The sequence below is a fragment of the Molossus molossus genome, unplaced genomic scaffold (genome assembly GCF_014108415.1).
Source record: "Molossus molossus isolate mMolMol1 unplaced genomic scaffold, mMolMol1.p scaffold_m16_p_22, whole genome shotgun sequence".
In the NCBI taxonomy this organism is placed as follows: Eukaryota; Metazoa; Chordata; class Mammalia; order Chiroptera; family Molossidae; genus Molossus; species Molossus molossus.
The window spans coordinates 16,480,984-16,498,535 of record NW_023425358.1 but is presented as its reverse complement, the minus strand read 5'-3'; the positions used below and the strand labels follow the sequence as shown (position 1 = coordinate 16,498,535).

The window sequence follows — 17,552 nt, the reverse complement described above, 5'->3', positions numbered from 1 at the left end:
AACAAGACAAAAAAGAAAAACTGCATCTTGCTCAAGAGAAAGGGAGGAACGAGTGGGCACTGTGCACAGGGGTGTAGGAAGGGTACCTATTGGTGCCTTGATAGCAAGAAATACATGAATAAAGGCAAAAGCCATACTGTGGGAGGAGGAAGCCACAAACCTCCTGGCCAAAGAAGGGGCAGCACTAATGGTGGCAGGGCTGGGAAGCTCAGGGAATCAAAAGTGCAGCAATCAGATAAATGTTCAATTTACCTAGCTGTCAAGCTAACCTCACCAAAGATAGAAGAGGCAACATCCTTTGCGTAATTCTAACCAACAAGGAAGAACTAATTATAAGGCAGAAGTGAAAGAAACCAACACAAAAAAAACAAGCAAACAAGCCGGTAATTTCCAGGGAACAGTGGGCAGCCTCCTAGGACAGTGTTTCTCAACAGGATGGTGCCAGCATCCAGCAAGACTCAGCACTTGAGCATCCCCAGCCCCACCCATTAGATGCCAGGCATTGTGATACCACCCCACCCCAATTTCCCAATGTTCTCAAGAGCCCAGCTGCTGAGAACCATTGGCACTATCAGGGGCCAGGATGCTAAAAGTCCTGCATTGCACAAGATGGTCTTACAGACAAGAACTATTCAACCCAAAACGCCAATCACACCTCCACTGAAGAGAACAACTTAGAGAAGATGGATTCAAGTCATTCAGAAAAAAGACAGGTTCATTTGAAGATATGAAATTTAAAAAGGCAAGATGACTCAAGAGGACTGACAAACCCTCAAGTAAAATTGCACCCCTGTAAATGAAAATGATCCTGAGAATGAAGAACTGGGGAAGGAATGTAAAGAAAGCAATGTAAACTCAAATTCAAAGTTCAAATTTCAATCAACAGATGAAAAGACCCAACAAAGAAAAAGTGTGAGAGGCCCTGCTCTAGAAGAACAAAGTTAAGAAGATCATAGCCAAGAATGACGGAAACGCCCTGGCTGGTTTGGCTCAGCAGTTAGAGCGTCGGCCTGCGGTCCAGAGAGACCCGGGTTCAGTTCCCGCTAAGGGCATGTACCTCAGTTGCAGTTTGTCCCCGGCCCCGTGTGGGTGGCAACCACTTGATGTGTCCCTTTCACATCAATGTTTCTCTCTCTCTCTCTCCCTCCCACTCTATCTGAACAAAATATGAAGAAATGTCCTCGGGTTAGGATTTAAAAAAAAAAAAGAATGACAGAAACTACAAAATATGCCCCACAAAGTTTTGTTTCAATTCTGCTCAGAGGAAGCAGCAGTCCCCAGTCAGCTGCTCCGGGCTGATGGTGCAATGCTGACAAATCGAGAAGAGCTCAAAGGAAAGCAGAACCCGCTAACTCAAACTTATCTTCTCCCAGTGGGAAAAAGCAGGCTTCTCCGCCAGGGTAAGTGATGAGGGAGAAAGAGCAATGCTTCTCACAATCAGGTCCATTTCTGAGCCCACACGTGGATCTCAATGTATTGCAGGACGTGAAAGAACCTGGGTGTGTTTCTCAGCTCTTCAAAGGGGGAAGACCTCATTCCCCAAACTGCAACTCAGAGAGCTTGATGTCCACTCCTGGCCAAAGTGTAGCATGCAGCAGAAACAGACCACTGCCTAACAGGTCTGCAGGCACTAACAGGGAGATGGCCCTGGCCCCAGCAGGAGTGCACTGCTCCAAATCCTGCACAGAAGACTCTGCACAACCAGTGAGAGGACAGGATACAGTTGTACACAGTGAGCATTCTATTCCACAACTCAGACATGTGCATCAAAGTTTGGGCCAAGTATTTAACATTATCTTTTTTTTTCCCTTTGGAGGTCTATGATGGGACCTGGAAAACTGACTGCCCAAAATTACCCAGAGTAATCCTCACACATAGCTTGGCTGAGAACCCCTGAGGAGCCAGTGATTCTTTTCTTTTTAAATGTTTTTATTGATTTTTTTTATCCTCACCTGAAGACACTTTTTGCATTCATAGAGCAAGATGAAGGAAGAGAGAGAGAAAAACATCGATGTGAGAGAGACACATCAACTGGCTGCCACCCACATGACCCCAACCCGGGGCCAGGGACAAACCACAACTGAGGTACGTGCCCTTAGCAGGAACCAAACCCAGGTCTCTATGAACCGCCGGCTGACGCTCTAACCGCTGAACCAAACCAGTCAGGGCATCAGGGATTCTTAACTAGCTTGTGGTCACAGTCCTCTTTAAGAAATACAGACACATAGAGGGAAAATCAGCTGTACAAGTCAGGGCTGCTTCAGATGTCAGTCACATCAATGCTCTGGACCAGCAAGTTTCAAGGTGGGGGGTGCTTATAGTTTTCAAAAGCATATTCCTTATCATCCTATAATTTTTATTAGCAAAGTAGAAAAAGGTGTGTCATGCCCCTAAAGAACTATAGGACGCTGAATGCATCTTCTTGGCCTTTGAGGCTATGTTGGGAGACAGAAGCTCTGTTCTAGGAGCCTGCATGTCTGAGCATAGGAGGCACAGCAGGCAACAGCAGAGGGTAACAGCTTCATGGAAGAGAGGCTCTGAGACGGGCCTTGGATGGGGAAAGCCGAACTTCTAGAGAGAAAAGAACAGGTGTTTGTGTGTAAAAAAAAAATGTACTCAAAGACATAGAAGAAATCACGTGGGCAAGTGTTAGGGCAACACTGGAAACCAGCTGGAAGATTATTAACTTTGGGGACTCCACCAGGGTATGTGCCCCAGCCTCTAGGGAAATTGTTCAACACCAATGAGGGGTGAGGGTGGGTCAGGGGCAAAGGGAGTAGAGAGAGAGAGGGGAGAGAAAGATTGAGTTGTGCCCAGGGCCCACCCTAGACCTACACAATCAGAACCCTGAGTTCAGATGAGTACCTGTGCCTAGGGATCCACAGGTGAGGATGAGGTGCACCTCTACTTAAGAACCACCACATTTGCCCTAGCCAGTTTGGCTCAGCGGTTAGAGCATTGGTCTGCGGACCAGAGTCCCAGGTTCAGTTCCCGTTAAGGGCACGTACCTCAGATGCAGCTTGTCCCCGGCCCTGGTTGGGGTCGTGTGGGTGGCAACCACTCAACGTGTCTCCCTCACATCAATGTTTCTTTCTGTCGCTTCCTCCTTCTCTCCCTCCTACTCTATCTGAAGATAAAACGCAAAAACGTCCTCAGGTGAGGATGAAAAAAAAAAAAAAGAGCCACCACACTCATCCCCAACCCAGTCTTTTAGCAAGGAAGACATTGAGGCCCTGATTAATTTAGTGTCACCTTCCATGGTTAGAAATAGGCTTCAAAAAAGAGCTAACATCTCTCAGTGAGTTGGGCACATGGAAGTTATATGTTCTGAACCTGGACACATGCCCGGGTTGTGGGCTGGATCCCTGGGAGGGGGTGTGCAGGAGGCAGCCAATCAATGTCTCACTCTCACATTGATGTTTCTCTCTCTCTCCCTAAAAATCAATAAAAACAAATGCTGGCCCTGGCCGGTTTGGCTCAGCATTTAGAGCGTCAGCCTGCGGTCCAGAGAGCCCCGGGTTCGGTTCCCACTAAGGGCACATACCTTGATTGCAGTTTATCCCCAGCTGTGTGGGTGGCAACCAGTTGATGTGTCCTCTCACATCGATGTTTCTCTCTCTCTCTCTCTTCCCCCTCTCTCCCTCCCGCTCTATCTGAAGATAAATGCAAAAAAATATATTTTTTTTAAATGCTGATTGTGGCTTACAGTGCTCATTTTACTGTTCTCTATCCTGAAGATTCTTACTATAGACAACGGGATCAGAATATTCCAATCCCAAACCATTCTCTTCAACATTTATTTTATATATTATATATAGAAATAATATTTTTATTTGGCAGCTGGTTGCTTCAACAGCTGCCAAGTCATCAGTGGACTAGAAAGAGCAGAGGCCTCTGGTTCAGACAGGCCTGGGCTCAACCCTCCTGGCTCTACCCTCCACACCAACTTGAAGCTCCTGAGAGTCTACCATCTTACCTGAAAGAAAAAAAAAAAGGTAGGAAACCTACTTCAGAAGGCTCTAATAAGAATTACAAGAAGTGTTATGTAGTGCTTAACACTTATCACCTCAGTAGGTACTCAACTAATGGTAGTTTCACTCCCTTCCATAACTGTACTGACATTTCTTAATCTCTAAGATAGCATCAAGGCACCAACATACATCCTCTATTCTACATAACAGGACACAGACATAATATGACATCAACAGCCTATGACCAAAACTCATGGGGTCTTAAATTAGAAATAAATGTTTATGGTAGTTAGCACAAAGCTTTCAGAAATGCCTTGATCAATTATACCTTAACTTAAAAAGAAACAGTCCTGCCCTGGCCAGTTTGGCTCAGCGGTTAGAGGGTCGGCCTGCGGTCCGGAGAGACCCGGGTTCGGTTTCCGCTAAGGGCACGTACCTCGGTTGCAGTTTGTCCCCGGCCCTGGTTGGTCGTGCGGGTGGCAGCCACTCGATGTGTCCCTTCACGTCGATGTTTCTCTCTCTCTCTCCCTTCCTCTCTCTCCCTCCCACTCTATCTGTACAAAAAATGGAAAAATATCCTCAGGTGAGGATAAAAAAAAAAAAGAAAGAAAGAAACAGTCATGGCCGGTTTGGCTCATCGGGTAGAGCATCAGCCCACAGACTGAAGAGTCTCAGGTTTGGTTCTGGTCAAGGGAACGGACCTGACCCCTGGTCCCTGTTGGGGTCTTGCAGGAGGCAACCAATCAGTGTCTCTCTCACATCGATGTTTCTCTCTCTCTCCCCCACTTCCACTCTGTATAAAAAAAATAAATAAATAAATGGAAAAATATCCTCTGGTGAGGATTAACAACAACAACAAACAGAAACAAAATGTAAGGGAGAGCTTTTTTTTTTTATCCTCACCCGAGCACATTTCCCCATTTTTTGTTCAGATAGAGTGGGAGGGAGAGAGAGGAAGAGAGAAACATCGACGTGAAAGGGACACATCCAGTGGCTGCCACCCGCACGACCAAACGACCAACTAGGGCCAACCAGGGCCAGGGACAACTGCAACCGAGGTACGCGCCCTTAGCAGGAATCGAATCCGGGTCTCTCTGGACTACAGGCTGATGCTCTAACCGCTTAGCCAAACTGGCTAGGGCAGGCAGGAGCTTTCTAACAACATATCACCACCACCACTTCTGGAGGGCATCAGCTTAGGGTGACACCACCTTCAAAATCCCAAGAACAAAAATGGAAATGCTAGGGAAGGTGTATGCCTTTGGTGCAAGAAGCATGCACCAAATGCAGCCATGTGAAAAGCAGCAGCAATGCCAGGCCAGTGTGGCTAAGTGGTTGAGTGTCAACCCATGCACCAAGAAGTCACCGGTTTGATTCCCGGTCAGGACATATGCCCAGGTTGTGGGCCAAATACCCAGTGAGGGGCATGCAGAAGGTGGCCGGCCAATCAATGTTCTCTCTCATCGATGTTTCTATCTCTCTCTCCCTCTAATCAATTAAAAAAAAAAAAATTAGCCCTGGCCAGTTTGGCTCAGCAGTTAGAGCGTCGGCCCGCGGACCAGAGAGTCCTGGGTTCGGTTCCCGCTGAGGGCATGTACCTCGGTTGCGGTTTGTCCCCGGCCCCAGTTGGGGTAGTGTAGGTGGCAGCCATTTGATGTGTCTCTCGCATCGATGTTTCGCTCTCTTCCTCCCTATCTCCCTCACGCTCTATCTGAGGATGGGTGCAAGAGAGCCCTCAGGTGAGGATAAAATAGAAAGAAAAAGAAAAAAAATTAAAAAAAAAAAAAAGCAGCAGCAAGACACTGAGAAAGAGAAGGGTGAGAATAAGCAGTTGGTTGTGACAACACCCTGCAATTTTTACACCGACAGCACATAGGATATGACTAGAAGCTCACTACACCCCTGAGATGGGCAAATCAGGAATACTGGCTTCATTTTACAGATGGTAAAGCCAAGGTTCAGATAGGCCCAAGTCACAGACCTAATACAGGGCAGGGCCAGACTAGAGCCAAAGTCAGGAATCATTCCTTTGGAAATATATCAGCCACACAAAGCAGTTAGAGCAGTTAGAACACTTACACTGGAAATGGGCAGTTCAGGGGCTATTTCTGGAGCAGGAGCCTGAGGGGCTTAGCTTGCTCTGGAATAGCACTTTCCAAGATTTATAATGACATAAGCGTTAACTTATAGAGCATTTGCCCTAGCCCATCACAACTAGGTTATTAAATGTTTACGTTGTGCAAGGAACGTTTCTAGGTTCCTCCTGGCCAGGCAAAACGAAACCTGGCAGATGGAGCTGGGTGTCTTAAGGGAAAATAACACAAATCTGCCTTAGATTTAAGTACAGGATCATTCTCAAAATACCAGCAACACATTTGGTAGGACATTAGTAATTTAAATCAGCTACTCCTTGCTTTTGTGTAACAGTAGAAAAGTGACTAATTTTGAAAGAAATGCACTTTCCAAGCTTGCACAAAGCAACCAGTGGCAATGACACTAAATCATGACTTCAATGTAATTCAATACTGTAAATCTAACCATAAATCTTCAGAGGCCTCAAACAAAATACTCTTATTTCAATTAATACTCAGCAAAGGGGGTGGGACCCACACCAACACATTACCCCTTCCATGGGTGGGCAGTATGCTAGCTATCTTACACTTAGTTATTACCACAACTAATACACTTAGCTATTCTCATAACTCTATGAAGGTTTCCTTAACCCCTTTAGAGAAATCAAGTCTCTGAGGCTCAAGGTGAAGACAGGAATGAATCCAATGCAAAAATCAAGATCTAAACTCAGGTTGTTACTCAACTACAGCACACTGCTCCAGGGAGGTAGGCCACTTGTCAGGAGGTCATTCTAGGAGGACATGACTAAAGAGTATACTCAGCACAGGCTCCAAGGAAATGCACTGCCCACAAACCTTTGGGCAAGTGTGGCCCAAGCCCCAGCTGAGCAACCTCTCATGCCAGCTCCATGCACAGTCAGTTTCCAGTCATCAGCCTTGCTCCTGGAATGTATTTCTGTCTCAATCTGAACATGGGTGTGCCTGGCATTCTTGACCTACATCACACACTACAGAGTCCATCACCCCTCACCAGACTGAGAGCTCAAGGGCTGGGACACAACCTCTTCAAGTCTGTCCATACCATACCCAGAGCCTCCAACAACAGGACAAGTGAGAATGGCAACTGCTTGCATAAAATATGTGGTGGATCCTTCCGTAAGTTTAGCTTACATGTGCTGATTTTTCTTAACAACAGGTACACTAGTATGAAGCATTTACAAGCCAATTCAGAAAGGGCTCAAGGGCTGTTCAACTTCTGAGTTATATACATCCTCTCCCTCATCCCATGACAGTCAGGTAGCATCCCCTCTTAGAAAGACAGAGAACAGCACTGTGAGCAATGGCTTAGTGACTGTTTTGATGGCATATGTGCCTCTTAGGCTAGGAGTTGTACAAACAACTCTGCTGAACTATACTAGTAAGAAGTGCAAGCAAAATCTGACAAGATAATGAAGCACAGAAAACTATAATCAATACAGATCTGGAATTGTTAAAAAGAGAACAAAATCCAAACCACCACCTGACCCAAAATGAATCCTACTCTCCGCCCTGTCACTCCTTAAAAACCAAACCAGCCATGTGAAAAGCAGGAGCAAGACCCTGAGAGCAGGGAGAGCTGGGCAGTGAGTGTAGTATGCCTGGTTCCACTGCTAGCTTGTGGATGGCACCCTACAAGCCACAGATTCCTGTCTGTCAAGGGGCCTCTCAAAGCTCTGAACTCTAAAGAGACTGTGGGGCAGCAGGAGGAGAAATGGAACAGCCACCAGAAGCAACCTTTCTCAACCTTTCTGTTTCAAGGTTGAAAGAGAAGACAAAAGACAACACTATTATTTCCGGGATTGCAACTACTTATTTAAGACTTTCCTTCCATCCCTATCCCTACCTCTACTTCCAAGCTCAGCACCTTTGCTGTCTTCCATAGCACCCAGGCTCATCTTTGGTCACAGCGACTGTCACTACACTATGTACATTCAGAACAGGAAGAGCAAATACACAAGGAGAGATTCTGAGATACCAGGAAGACAAATTTTGACTTCCAGAGCCTTTTGATTTTGTCAGGAAAAGTAAACATTTTAAAACAAAGCTGTCTCAATAAACCTTTCACTTACCCTCAAACAGGTTACTTCAAGAGGCAGGAAAGTAATGCAGGTAAGAGAATGGGCTCTGCCTCGGTGGTGAGGTCATATCCAGGCAAGTCTGCCCTGATCAGGCCTCAGCACCACTTCTATCACCTATCATTCCTCCAAACCCTCCCCTCCTGCCAGGCTGCTCTACTCACTGCCCTGAAATATGTCTTCCTTACTCCCAATAATAATATCTACACTTAATATATCTTGCACTTAATATGTGCTAAGCACTCTTCTAAGCACTTGATGTATATTAACTATTTAATCACACACAAATGAAGTAACTAATGCACAGAGGTTAACTAACTTGCCCAGGTTCCCTCAGCTAAGATGCTACAAGCCCAGGACTCAAACTCCAGAACCTGCGCTTCTAACTGCTAGGCTGTATTCTTCCTCAATAGCTTTGCCCCAAAGGAAAGACCCTTTCATCCCTTATTTTAATTGGAAAGAGGATTAAGCTGATCTGTGCCCTCAAGAACAGAAAGAATAAGGCTGGCCAGAGGAGACACACACAGGCAAAAGCCTTCCCAAGTGAGAGAGCTGCCACTTCTCATGGATGCTGCAGAAGGGGTTACACCCAATTCCTCAATTGAAAAGCTATGGCAGCCCTGGCCAGTTTGGCTCAGCAGTTAGAGCATCAGCCTGCGGTCCCAAGAGACCCAGGTTCGGTTCCCACTAAGGGCATGTACCTCGATTGCAGTTTGTCCCCGGCCCTGGTTGGGTCGTGCGGGTGGCAGCCACTCGATGTGTCCCTTTCACATCGATGTTTCTCTCTCTCTTCCTCTCTTTCTCTTCCACTCTATCTGAACAAAAAAATGGAAAAATGTCCTCGAGTGAGGATGAAAAAAATAAATAAAATCCTTACCGAAGGATATAAAAAAAGAAAAGCTATGGCATCTCGCCCTGGCCGGTTTAGCTCAGCGGTTAGAGCGTCGGCCTGCAGTCCAGAGAGACCCGGGTTCGGTTACTGCTAAGGGCACGCACTTCGGTTGCAGTTTGTCCCCAGCCCTGACCCAGCCAGGGCAGTGCAGGAGGCAGTCACTCGATGTGTCCCTTTCACGTCAATGTTTCTCTCTCTCTCTTCCTCTCTCTCCCTCCCACTCTATCTGAACAAAGAAATGGAAAAATGTCCTCAGGTGAGTATTAAAAAAAAAGAAAAGAAAAGCTATGGCATCTCTCTGCCACCGGTCCTTAAACCCATCAGCATCTCCCTTCATGGAGAGGCAGCTCTTCCAGTGGCTGGCTGGAGAACTTAGCCCTGCCAAAGCAGAGGAAGGAAGGGCTCCTAGATCTGGAGGGCCAAATGTGCTGGACATGCCAGCCTAGAGTAAAACCAGGTCAGTTCCCCAGTGCTTCTGGAAAGCACCTCAGAGGCTGGCCTAAGACCCAAGGAGAGAACAGCACAAGGTCAGAAGTATGCAACTGTATTGGGGAATAGGTATATTGTTACTGGGATTCCTCAGGGCATCTCTCATCACCACAGCCTACATCCATTCTGAGGGATGAAAGCTATTCCATCTCATCGGCTGCCAGGCCCCTCTCCTCTTCAACTACCAAAACCGTACTCATTCTGAAAAGCCAGACCAAGTTCCATCTCCTTCTCCATGTCAGGGGGTCTTTGCCTCCCTATATACCATTATTCAGCTGGCATATACATTCAGCCTATAGTGGCAGACCAGGATTTTTTTGTTCTAGATACATGCCCTTCTTCTCCCTTACTGAGCTCAAGGACAGAAACCAGAGGAGGTGTCCCTTGAAGCTGAGTCTTAAAAGACAAGTTACTCTGGCGCAGAGAAGAGACAAGGACACCCACCAAAAGACCCAGGGTGTGCAGGGCATGCCATATTAGGGGATTCCATGGGCAAGTGGGAAGGGAAAAGAATGGCAAGACCAGACCTTGAAAAAATATGGTGAAAAAATTCCTCACCCAAGGATATTTTCCCATTACTTTCTAGATAGAGTGGGAAGGAAAAAGGGAGAGAGGGAGAGGGAGGGAGAAAAAACATCAATGTGAAAGAAACACACCAATTGGTTGCCTCCCACATGACCCCAACAGGGGCCCGGAACAAGGTACTTGCCCTTTACCGGAAATCGATCCCAGGACTCTTGGTCAGCAGGCTGATCCTCTAACTGCTGAGCCAAACTGGCCGGGGCAGGAATATGGATTTTTAAATACAGAGTCCTGACCTACTCAATTTGGTTCAAATCTCTGAGAGCAGGGTCTGGACATGTGCTTACTTCTCTTGGATGGATTGCTTATTAGGGATCATGTGGGTCTAAGGGTAGACTGACTTGTGAGTAATAAAGGGTGTCCTGCCGCAAATGGGGATAGCTTGAACTAAGAGAGTAGCAGTGGGGATGAAGAAAAGACAGTCAGTGAACAGGGATAAAAGCATATAGTTCAGCAGAATCTGGCAGATGTGGGAGGAAGGGGCGAGGCAGGCTCCCCCAGGTTCTTCCTTTGGCAATTGCACAGACAAGTGTATCAATATCTAAGTAAAACAAGACAGAAGTGCAGGGCACAAGATGAGCTTCGATTTTTTATAGCTCACAGGTCTATGTGCCACTCAAAAGAAAATTCTCAATGACTGAACAAAGAGTCTGGGCTCAGGACTCGTGGTTCTCTAAGTTTGACTTCCTACCTTACTGTTACAGCAATGAAAACAGAAATATCTCACTCACTCACTGATATTTCTCAGTGGAATGAGAATATTTTCAAGTGTGCTGATAAAATAAAATGTAAAGTCAACAGCCTCTTTAGAGTTGTAACAACATCAGAAAAGATCCCAAATGTTGTAATAACTGAGTATACTCTTTCCCAGGGTCTGTCCCAATTATCTTTTTTTTTATTTAATCCTCACCCAAGGACATTTTTCCATTTTTTGTTCAGATAGAGTGGAAGGGAGAGAGAGTTAGAGAGAGAGAGAGAGAGAAACATCAACGTGAAAGAGACACATCAAGTGGCTGCCTCCTACACGAACCAACCAGGACCAGGTACAGACTGCAACCGCGGTACATGCCCTTAGCAGAAACCGAACCCGGGTCTCTCTAGACCGCAGGCTGACGCTCTAACTGCTGAGCCAAACTGGTCAGGGCGCCAATTATCTTTTAATAAAGAAACACTTACAAAGTATACTGTAAAAGAGCCTGAAATTGTCCCAACTTACTGGGATGCATGACCTCAGGGTAAAAAGTGCAATGCTTTTCTCAATTCCCAAAAACTTAGTGAATTCAGGACACTTACACTGGCATAGAATCATCTGTAAAACTCCTTTCACTGCCCTGACATACACAACACACAAGTACCAGACACACTCATTGCTCTACAGTATTAGTATAAACCTGTACTCAAAGGCAAACTAGTTCAATGCTGAGTACAATTAATTCCAAGGAATGAACTGTTGTTTAGTCAATCTTCCTACTCATTCACAAGTAATTACGGGTTGAAAGTATGGAGTCCTGAGTAAACATCATTTAAAGAGCATTAAAAAATTGCTACAAATCTCAAATACTCATCTCAACAGTTACACCATAATAACTAATAAATAATAACTAATAAAATGTCACCCCTCTCTTAAATTCATAATATTTTCCAACTGAGAAAGTCCTTCTGGGAAGATGCCCAGCTGGAGGGCCCTTAGGGGAGAAGTATGCAATTGAGAGGCTGAAAAGGAATGATCAGACTGCAATCAATTTCCTTAGCCACACCTTCAGGTTTCACTTTTGCAGCTATTTCCCTCCTGATGAAGCAATAGTTACAATCTGGTTGTTGCATCAATACTGAATTAGCTGCCTGCACATTAAAATGTATTTAATGTTTTATTAACATTGTAATTCACAAAAAGGGTTCTGAAAAAGGCTAATCTTTTCTGCCAGTGATTTCCAACCCTTTTCATCTCACGACACGTTAAAACTAATTACTAAAATTCTGCAGCACAGCAAAACACACATTTTTTGCCGAGCTGACAAAAAAAAGTATAATTTTGATTCATTCACACCAACAGCTATTGTTGTGTAGGCTATTGTCATTTTTGTATTTGACAATCTAAGGGAAAAGGGGTCAGTGCCCCTGACTAGTCAGGTATTACATGTTAAAATTCTTACAGCACACTAGTGTGCCTCTTGTAGCACACTGAAAATCGCTGCTTTTAGCAATTTTTTTTTTTTTTTAATTAATACTTTAGCCCGGCCAGTGTGGCTCAGTGGTTGAGCGTTGACCCATGCACGGAGAGGTCGCCAGTTCGATTCCTGGTCAGGGCACATGCCCAGGTTGTGGGCCTGATCCCCAGTGGAGGTCACGCAGGAGGCAGCCAATTGATGTTTCTATCTCTCTCTCCCTCTCATTTCCTCTCTCTCTGATATCAATAAAGGAAAAAATATTATTAATAAACAAAAAAATACTTTATCATACTCACTTTGCCTAAAATAATTTCTCAGCCCCATACATGCAAATCACTCTACCTTTAATAACGTATTTTATACTATCTGCAAACAGTCATTGTTTCAAAGAAATCTCTACTCAGTGCCCTGGAAACTAGTTTTTGAGGAAATCTAAAGTTTTTAAAGATATAATCCACTTGATTATTCAACATGTTTACTTTCCACCACTGAAAATCCCTTTTTCCCTGGCCGGTTTGGCTCAGCGGTAGAGCGTCAGCGTGCGATCCAGAGAGACCCGGGTTCGGTTCCCGCTAAGGGCATGTACCTCGGTTGCAGTTTGTCCCCAGCCCTGGTTGGGTCGTGCGGGTGGCAGCCACTCAATGTGTCCCTTTCACGTCAATGTCTCTCTCTCTCTCTCCCTCCCCACTTTATCTGAACAAAAAGTGGAAAAATGTCCTTGGGTGAGGATTAAAAAGAAAATCCCTTGCCCTGGCCGGTTTGGCTCAGCGGTTAGAGCATCGGCCTGCGGTCCTGAGAGACCCGGGTTCGGTTCCCGCTAAGGGCATGTACCGCGGTTGCAGTTTGTCCCCGGCCCTGGTTGGTTGTGCGGGTGGCAGCCACTCGATGTGTTCCTTTCGCATCGATGTTTCTCTCTCTCTCTCTGTTCCTCTCTCTCCCTCCCACTCTACCTGAACAAAAAATGGAAAAATGTCCTCGGGTGAGGATAAAAAAAAAAAAAAAAAAAAAAAAAAAAAAGAAAATCCCTCTTATTTCCTGTATTGACCAATCCTCAATTTTTTTTCTTCTTCTTTTTTTTAACTAACCAGGCTTAAACACTGACTCTCAAAGTCAATGATCAACACCATGAAACCATCATTCCCCCTACTGAATTGAAAGAATTTCCATCCACAACTCAAGAAACGACATACCCCTCCATGCATCCTTGGAAAAAGAAAGTATGACAAGGAGCATGGAATTTGGGATTTGGAGCCAGGGAGATTTAGCATCTCATCTCTCCCCACTCAGGTCTGCTACTCCACCTTAAGCAACACTCAATCTATAGCTAAGCCTCACAATGTTCTCATTTCTAGAATAAAGATGACAATACACTAACTTTCTAAAAAGAAGGAACTATGTAAATGATCTAGCACCTAATAGGTACTCAATTAATGTTACACTTTTTTTCCTAAGCTCCAATTTGTTTAAACACGCACAAAAATTCAGAACCATAGTAACTCCCATCTGAGACTTCTGAGCCCGAGAACCCTAAATTGGGTCAATTGGGCTAGACTAGAGGATACCAAGATGAATTAGGTCAAGATCCCTGCCCTTGAGGAAGTCAGATCCAGTAAGAAAGACAAGTCTAACACAAATTAGACTGTGACAAGTGCTCAAAGAGAAACATAAAGAAAGTGCTATAGAAGCATTTGAGAATTTGCGTCCTGGCAACTTCACTTCTGGCTCAAATAAACTCATAAAAATTATTTTTAAAAAAGAAAGCGGCTCGGCCAGTGTGGCTCACTGGTTGAACGTTGAACCATGCACCAAGAGTTTATCGGTTCCATTCCCAGCCAGAGCACATGCCCAGGTTGTGGGCCCGATCCCCAGTGGGGGACAAGCAGGAGTGGCCAATCCATGTTCTCTCTCAATGATGTTTCTATTTCTCCGCCTCTCCCTTTCTCTCTCTCTAAAAATCAATAAAGAAAAAAACATTAAAAAAAGAAAAGTGGCCCTGGCCGGTTGTTCAGTGGTTAGAGCTGTCAGCCCACAAACCAGAGTCGTGGGTTCAATTCTGGTCAAGGTCACATACCTCAGTTGCAGTTTGTCCCTGGCCCTGGTTGGGTTGTGCGAGATGCGGCCGGTCAATGTGGCTCTATCATGTCAATGTTTCTCTCTGTCTCTCTCTCTCCCTCCCCCCCTCCCACTCTATCTGATAATGGGTAGAAGAATATCCTCAGGTGAGGAATAAAAACAAAAAACAACAACAAAAGAAAAGTCCTGTCTCACACAAAGGAGGAAACAACTCCTTCTAAAGGGAGACCACACATATCTCACAGTGGAGCTGGCACTGGAGTTGAACCTGGGACTTCCCTGGAAGGGAGGAGAGGTGAGAGGCAGGTAGCTTTTCTCGGTAGAGCAAACACCTGTTTGCAAAGGAAGGTCACATATTAAGTGAGTAAGAGCAGAGGGCTTTGTGGCCAGAACTGAGATCACAGCTTATTCTCTCTCCCTAATAGAAAACTTGGGCAAGCCAACAAATCTCTTTGCATTCCATTTTCTCACCTACAAAATGGGAATAATAATGTGTCTTTTACTAGAGATTAAACATGATCATGAATGTGAAGTACAGAGCTGCAGAGTAAAAGCTTTACCCCCCCACCCCCCAAAAAATAACTATTGTGTAGGTGAAAGGGCAGTGGGAAGCCAAGGGCAGGAGGGGAGACTAAACAGATTATTTTCTGCCAACCTAAGAAAGGTCTTTCATGCCAAGTAAGAATTTAGGATTAACTGCTGAGGACAGTAAGACCATAGAGGTTTTCAAGAGGAGTGAAAGGATTAAGTATTTACTTTAGAAAAAGAACTCTGGTGTCCCTGAAGGGGAATCAGAGGAGAGCACTCAGGAGGGCACCCGAGAGATAAGGGTATAAATTCAAGCAATTTCAGTAAGATTAGGAAGAAAGGCACACACTCAATAAATCTGTCTACAGTAAAATTCACAGAGCTTAATGTAATGGCTGACCGCATTTGGGGAGTTGAGTAGGGAATAAGTAACAGTCCTCTCATCTGGATGACTGGGTAAATGATGGTGTCACTGACAGAGAAGAGATGAGGGCTGTTCTTTTGTGCCCACTTCCAATCGAGTTTTATGAAGTTAAAAGTCGTCTCCAGCCCTTAGTGAACAAAAGAAAGGAAACATTCTCAGGGACGGAGGGCCTAGAGGCTGTGACTCCAAGTTCAATGTCCAGTTCTACCAAGCACTGCTCTGTCCAGGAGGAACCCCAGCTCTGTATGTCCCCTCAGGAAACCAGCTTCTGGGACTTTTTTACATTTCCGGCCCAACGCAGCTCCGCAGCACTGCCGGGCAGCCGACTCACAAACGCTGGCGAGAGCGGCTCTGGAGGATGCCGGCAAACTCGCAAAAGAATTAAGCCAGTTTAGCATCTGTGTTCCTCACCAAGGGAGCCCATTAGCAAGAAAGCACTCCGCTGCATTCAAGATACAAAGCACCAAGTTATTTTTATAAACTTTGGCTGGTTTTGATTCTAATGACTGAAGCCAACCCCCACCCCCACCCCAAAAATGGTACTTTGCTTCATCCGGGAAAGGCGATCAGGATGACTAAGTGGTGGGTAGGAAAGGAGACGGGGAAGGAGAACCGAGCCGCGATCGGGGCCGACCCCATGCCTTCCTAGAGTTGGAACTAACCGCTGTGTGACTCTGCAGTCACAAGGCGACAGTTTGCTAGAACCCGGCGAAATTTCAAACGACCCACCAAAAACTGACCTAACTTTCGTCGCCCGGCATCCTCCTTCCTTCCCCCAACCCAAGCCTCCCAGCCTCCCGAGCTGCGGCTTAGAGAAGCGGGGCTCCCAGCTGGGCGCGCTGAGGCCCAGGGCGGGGCGGTTCCGCGGCGCGGGCTCCCGGCCGGGGCTCCAGCGCTCGGGCCTTACCCGCAGGAGCCCGGTTTGGGGCCTCCCGGCCAAGCCCCCACATCAACACCGCTCCTGTTTGGGGAGGCGGCCGCCGCGAGGCGGAGGACCCGGCTGGGCTCCGGGCAGAGGGCAGCGTGGGCACCCCGGGCCGGTCTGAGGGGCGGACGGCGGCTCGGAGCGCGGCCTGGCGCTCACGCCCAGGCTGAGGCCTAGGCGGCCCCGTTAGCTCCTTCAGCCCGCGCATGGCCCGGGAGGCGGCGGGGTCACGCAGGGTGGGAGGCCAGGTGGCGGAGCCCAGGCCAGCTGCGGGGGCCCCGGGTCCGCAACGCCGCCCCCCGCCTGGCCGGCGCCGGAGAATGGCTTTTACCTTCATCAGCCTCCTGCTGGCCGCCATCTTGGATCTGGTGCTGCTGCTTTCCCAGTGTGCATCGCGGCCGGCCGGGCGGCTGGAGCCCCGGCACTTCCTGGAGCGGGGGAGGGGCGGGCGAGGCGAGGCACCGGATGTGCAAATCGCCTACTATGTGCCTATCACAGTGCTGGGGAGTCCTAGGATGAACGAAGTAGGCAGAGACCTTGTGTTTATGGGGTATCCAATACGATGGCAATTACAAACAGTGACTGGCATATAATAGGTGCACAATAAATATTGGCTGTGCATGATCATTAAATAACCAGGATTATTTCAGGCACTGCTAAGTACTGTGAAGTAAACAAAACTGAGTGATGGAAAAGTGACTGTGAGGACCTACTTTTCATTGGGAAGTGAGAAAAGCCTCACTGAGTAAAGAGTATAAATAATAATAGGTAACACTGGTTACCATTAACAGCTCCATTTCGTGGGAAACAGAAGCATGAAGAAGCCCAATGATTTGCACAAGGTCATGCGGCCAACGGTGGGATGTGAAGGATGGAAGGAGCTGCTGGCAGGCTTGGAGGAGAATGTTTCAAGCAAGGGGAAATGACACTGGCAAAGACCATGAGACTGTGTAGGTGGTGGTTGGCCAAAAGGGATTAAGAAGGATTAGAGGGAGTGAGGAAGGCAGGTGACAGACTGTGGAGGGCCTTGTAGTAATGGGAGGGATTTGACTTTTCTTCTGTGTGCTGTGAAAGCCCCTTGATGCCTGTGGGTAGCAACCAAATAGTCAGTTGCAGGTGTTTAAGGAGAGTATTTTGATTGGATAATGGAGACTGGAAATAGGTAGGAGGATAAAAAGGGGATGAGGGGAATTCTGGAAGCCTGTTGCAGCCATCCAGGCAAAGAGATGGTGGTAGTTTGGACCTGGGGTGGCAGTGCAGGCAAAGAGAAGGCTACATCTTCAGAATACATTTAGGCCTTGTGAAGGAGCTTTT

The 17,552-nt window shown here is 46.5% G+C and overlaps 1 protein-coding gene across 2 annotated transcripts in view; it reads right to left on the bottom strand.

Moving 5' to 3' along the window:
- UBE2L3 (ubiquitin conjugating enzyme E2 L3) overlaps positions 1-16,616 on the bottom strand; it is a 56,452-nt gene extending 39,836 nt beyond the window's left edge. Inside the window, exons 1-2 of one of the 2 annotated variants that reach the window (XM_036276571.1) lie at positions 16,570-16,615; positions 15,290-15,440 (exon numbers count right to left, since the gene is read on the bottom strand). Coding sequence is in view for 1 of the 2 variants with exons in the window: in XM_036276569.1 (XP_036132462.1) it covers positions 16,570-16,596 (27 nt within the window). In the remaining variant the exon portion in view is untranslated. Of the gene's footprint in view, positions 1-15,289; positions 15,441-16,569 lie in introns of both variants that reach the window. The other variant, XM_036276569.1, reaches the window with a different exon arrangement.
- Between the last annotated feature and the right edge of the window lie 936 nt (positions 16,617-17,552).